The following is a 4458-nucleotide window of genomic DNA, read 5'->3' on the forward strand; positions in this document are numbered from 1 at the left end:
ATGTCCCCCAACACGCCCGAAAAGTCGGCGAGCCCAGCCGAGGTAGCATTTGCCAATGACGCCGAACCATTTGTTCCGAAACTCTTGATCAACGACCTGCTGCGCACCCGCTACTGCATCCCTGGTTCCATCTTCCTTGTTGAAGACGTCGAGTCGCTCCCGGTGCCACGGTCGAAGCGATGGAGGGCTATACGACTAATGCTGGGGGACGGTGAGCTGTGTATACAAGCTCTCCTCCGGGGGGAAATGCATCGTTTCCTGGACACCAGAGCTGTCCGCGTCGGCTGCTACGTCCGCTTGGGGGAATTCTCCATTCGTCTACAGGATCTCGTCGGGCATGACGGTCGCTCTGGAGGAACACGCCAGATGGTATACTTGGTCGTCCATGATCTAGTCACAGTTGGATGGCATAGAGCTCTTACGGAACCCGACGCCATATCCCCAGAACATGAAGTTGAGGACGAGATCGTCTTCGATAGCGATGTGGAATCTGTCGCAACTCCGACAAAGGCACGGCAAGCAAGACCGATCTCGATACCTACATCGACCCAACGCCCGAGACCGCAACACGTGCGTTCGATTGGGGCAACCGGGGTAATCGCGGAGGCCGACGATGAAGACGAAGATGGTTTCGAGGTTATGCAAGTATCGGAGACAAAAGCAACTCAACGTAGGGTGCAGGCCAAGAAGGGAGGTCCCGTGGCTTTGCCGCGCGACTGGACAGATCCGAACACGCCCCTAAAGCTGACCTCTTTACGATCCATCCCGAACTTGCCCTACAAACAAAATTGGTCTGTCAACGTTCTTGCAGTCGTCGCCTCACTATCCGAAATCGAGCCGTCCCACATGCCACCGCATCACACGCAACGGACTGCTCGACTCGTCGACCCGAGCAGCAGCAAGCAAGTCATCTTGACCGTTTTCCTCGACGCCGAGGCCTTCACCCCCAAGATTGGGAGCGTTGTACTCCTCGTCGGTGTCAAGAATCACCGCTTTGATGGTGGCTGCCTCAAGAAATACGTCAGCGATAAGCCCAAACCCGGTAGTAGGTGGTGGTTTGAGGAGCCAAGACAGTTTGACTGGTGTGACGTGGACGGGCTGAAGCAGTGGTGGGAGCAGTCGGGCTTGCAAGGAGTCGCAGTCGACGGCTCATGACTCGGGAGGAACACGCTCGATCTATACACATGATTCCGACTGCTACGTACATGAACGTCAAGGATGTTAAAGTCTTGGTACCGGTTTCAGACGCTACTGACTTGGGCTATAGATGAGCCCGACATATCTACTGCATCAAGATGGGGGTATGCCGACATGGAGGCAGCTCCAAGAAGAACGCGGGAATCCCTTGTCTATCGCTCGCCGAAAGGTCTCTCTTGCCGTCTACTCCACACCCCAGGCACCAAGAACGTTCCGTCCACCTCCATTCGTGCCTTTGCCGCTGAGCGCCTCAAGCCGCTTTACCCGATTTACAAGCAGACCAACGCATATAGGTCCTATGATTGTGCACAAAGTGATGGCCCACGTCACGATCAAGAACATCTCCGAAGGCTGATCGGGTGCGCCTGACCCGCCGCTGAAGATGCCGGTGCTTTCGGCTAGTGCAGAGATCAAGTAGCCAATCTCACCACGAGCGACCATCGCGAAGGCGAGGATACAGGCCGGATACACGGAAACCGGCATCTCCGGCTTGGGAGAAGCATTTTTCGGAGTTTTTCCGGTTTGTCGCAAGTCGAGCGGCTGAGGCGGCATCTCTTCCGTTTGACCATCTTGCGCACCCTGCCGCGGCTCCTGGTCCTGCTGCGGCTGCTTTGGCGGAGAAGTCTGACTGTTGTTTGCTCCCGAATCCGATGCTGTCCCGGCACATTGTGTTCCGGGTGCGAGTTTCTTCGACTTCTGCTTCCCTGCACCGGATACCTTTTTGGTGATCCGCTGCACGGTGTGCAACGGACTGGCAAAAGACAGCAGCCAAACACCACACATTAGTTTGCCAGCCATCATCAGGATGGTGTAGACTATTCCACGCCAAACAATGGGACCGGTAAACATCCTCGTTATCGGTACGGAGAAGCCGATGGATGCCTGTGGGGATTAGCATCTGATATCAATATAAGGATATTCACCATGGGGACTTACGAAGAAGAAAGGCTTCAGCACGTGATCAACGGCCTTGCTGTAGTAATGTTCGTAGATCTCAATGCCTGTGTTGTAGGTATCCGATTCGCCATGGCTTGGCATCAGAGTAGCTGCAGGTGGGATCTCGGAGCTCGACTGCCCGGGGTTATTTGCAGAGAGAGCTTCCTGGTTGTCTGCAGCAGATCCGCCTTGAACTATGGATGCTTTCTGCTTTCCCTTTCCGCGAGATATGGGATGAGGCACCTCGCTGTCCCACCAACTGATGGTGGCGCCCGCGACATATGCCGCTAGTAAGGTCGACGTCCCAGCGAAGGCCCCTCCCATAATGAGCCCAAATAACCAGCACGTATGAATGACGAGAGCAGTCTGACGCATACGAAGAAGCTGGTCAACCTTGGACCCAGGGTTCTTCTCTCTTATCATATTCAGGCGCAATGTGATCGGGCCCACGACGAGCTTACACACCGCCGGTACAACGGTCGCGAAACCCAACGAGACGAGAATCGGTCGGACCACCGTCACGGCGTTGAAATCGCTGCCGCCGCCACCACCGAGGTTGGACACGACCTGGACCATGATGAGGCCGACGACGTCATCCATCATGGCAGCGCTAGTCAATACGACTCCCATGCGGGTGGTCGTGAGGCCGCTCGTGCCTAGAACCGTAAATGTTGTCCCGAGACTGGTCGAGCAGAGCGCGGCTCCTGCGGCGAAGGCCTGTAGCGGTGTGGCGCCGATCAAAGAGCTCAGGCTGAAGGAGAGTCCCATGGGGACAGCGATGCCAGTGACGGCGACGCCAATTGAGAGTAGAAGATTGGCTTTGAGGGACTTGAAAGACGTGGAGAGACCTCCTGTGGACAAATTATGAGTATCACAGTGCTGGGGTATTGCAAAAGATGAACCTTACCTTCATAGACAATCAGAATCAAGCCGAGATATCCCAGTTGCACCATCGAGTGCTCCATCTCTTCGGAAAGCCATTTTGCTCCTGGCGTTCCCCATGCGATACCGAGGAATACCTGACCAATGAGACCACAGTAGACGAGCTTGTCGAGAGCGTAATTTACGGAATCGAGGAGCAGGAGGAAGCCGGAGAGGATGGCGATGGTGGTGATGGATGGCTCATGATAGGCCAGCGAGGATGCTGTTACTGCCATAGCTCTGCGTGGTTTGATCAACGATATCTTGAGAGGAACAGAGACGTTGGGTCTTGGGGAACAGCCATATCACGTATGGCAGCTGGATTTCGTCTTCCCTTATCAATTGACCGTTCAATATCAGCGCGGGGTCGCTGTTGAAAATAGTCGCAGTTTGGAAATTGATGCAGATCTTGGCGATGGATGTTAGACTCTTCCCCTTTGCTGACTCATGAGCAATTCTCGGCGCATGACGTCACATGATCCCAAGAAAACACAAGAGCGCCGTCTCTCGCCAATGTTTCCTAGTAGTTCAAGTTGTCACCCAGAGTTGCAACGGAAACTTCGTTGGTGGACTATTTTCAATGTTCGAACAGACTGTTCAAGCCAGGTATATTATAAAAATGAGTAACAACGCGAAAACACATCTCGCACCTGAAATATGCCATAATGCCAAAACTCCAAGGCTAGACCCGCTGCCATCTGCCAAAGTCTCGTGTCATCCAGCCACGGTGCGCACCCCGAAACCTCGTCTTCCAAGTTAGTAAGCCCTCCCGGCGAATATTTTCCTGATTCGGCCAAATCCAACTTGCGGAACGGATTAGTGCAAAGGCGCCCGGGTGCTCTTCTCAGAAAACAGGGCCTCGCTTCGCTTAACCTTCTTCCCCTTCCCCTTCCCCTTCCCACCCGCCGGAGGCGTACCAGGAGCAGTAGCATTCTGTCCCGGGGCCGGGATCGCGCCGCCGCGGTTGAGGCACGAGTCGTTGTCCGGGTTGGCGACGTTGATGGGCACCTGCAGGACCTGTCCGATCTCGATGAAATCTGGGTTGGGGATGTTGTTGAGCTTGGCGATGTTGCAAATGCCCGAGTTGAGGAGGCGCGCGATCTGGCCGAGGGTGTCGCCTTGGATCACGGTCAGAGTGACGGTGCGGTTGGCATTGTTGACTGCGCCGCCGCCGCCGGGCGGGGCGGCGGCCGGGTTGCTTGTCAGAGGGGGAGGCGGCGTTGCTTGTCTCCTAGTTGGGGGCGGCTCGGAGCGTGTTGGTTCGGAGCGGGAGAAGAGGAGGTGGGAGAGGCTGCGAGTGATGAGGCCTTTGGGGTCGACTTGGGCGTCTGGTTTGATGATCGGGTTGGCTTGCGCGATGCTGGCGACGCCGGCCAGGGCGAGGTAAAGGATTGAAGAGCGCAT

At 55.6% G+C, this 4458-nt stretch overlaps 2 protein-coding genes across 2 annotated transcripts; one reads left to right on the plus strand and one right to left on the minus strand.

The window, feature by feature from the left end:
- Window positions 1-1155, plus strand: CTAM01_16141 (uncharacterized protein; the record flags this gene model as incomplete). The annotated part of the gene is made up of 1 exon (XM_060532134.1): window positions 1-1155. The coding sequence occupies one exon, from the start codon at window positions 1-3 to the stop codon at window positions 1153-1155; it is 1155 nt and encodes a 384-aa protein (XP_060373283.1).
- A 225-nt stretch (window positions 1156-1380) lies between these two features.
- Window positions 1381-4458, minus strand: CTAM01_16142 (sodium/hydrogen exchanger family protein; the record flags this gene model as incomplete). The annotated part of the gene is made up of 4 exons (XM_060532135.1): window positions 1381-2079; window positions 2134-2984; window positions 3041-3342; window positions 3908-4458. The coding sequence occupies 4 exons, from the start codon at window positions 4456-4458 to the stop codon at window positions 1381-1383; spliced, it is 2403 nt and encodes an 800-aa protein (XP_060373284.1).

The sequence above is a fragment of the Colletotrichum tamarilloi genome (genome assembly GCF_030869305.1).
Source record: "Colletotrichum tamarilloi strain Tom-12 chromosome Unknown Scaffold_199.1, whole genome shotgun sequence".
NCBI classification, from domain to species: domain Eukaryota; kingdom Fungi; phylum Ascomycota; class Sordariomycetes; order Glomerellales; family Glomerellaceae; genus Colletotrichum; species Colletotrichum tamarilloi.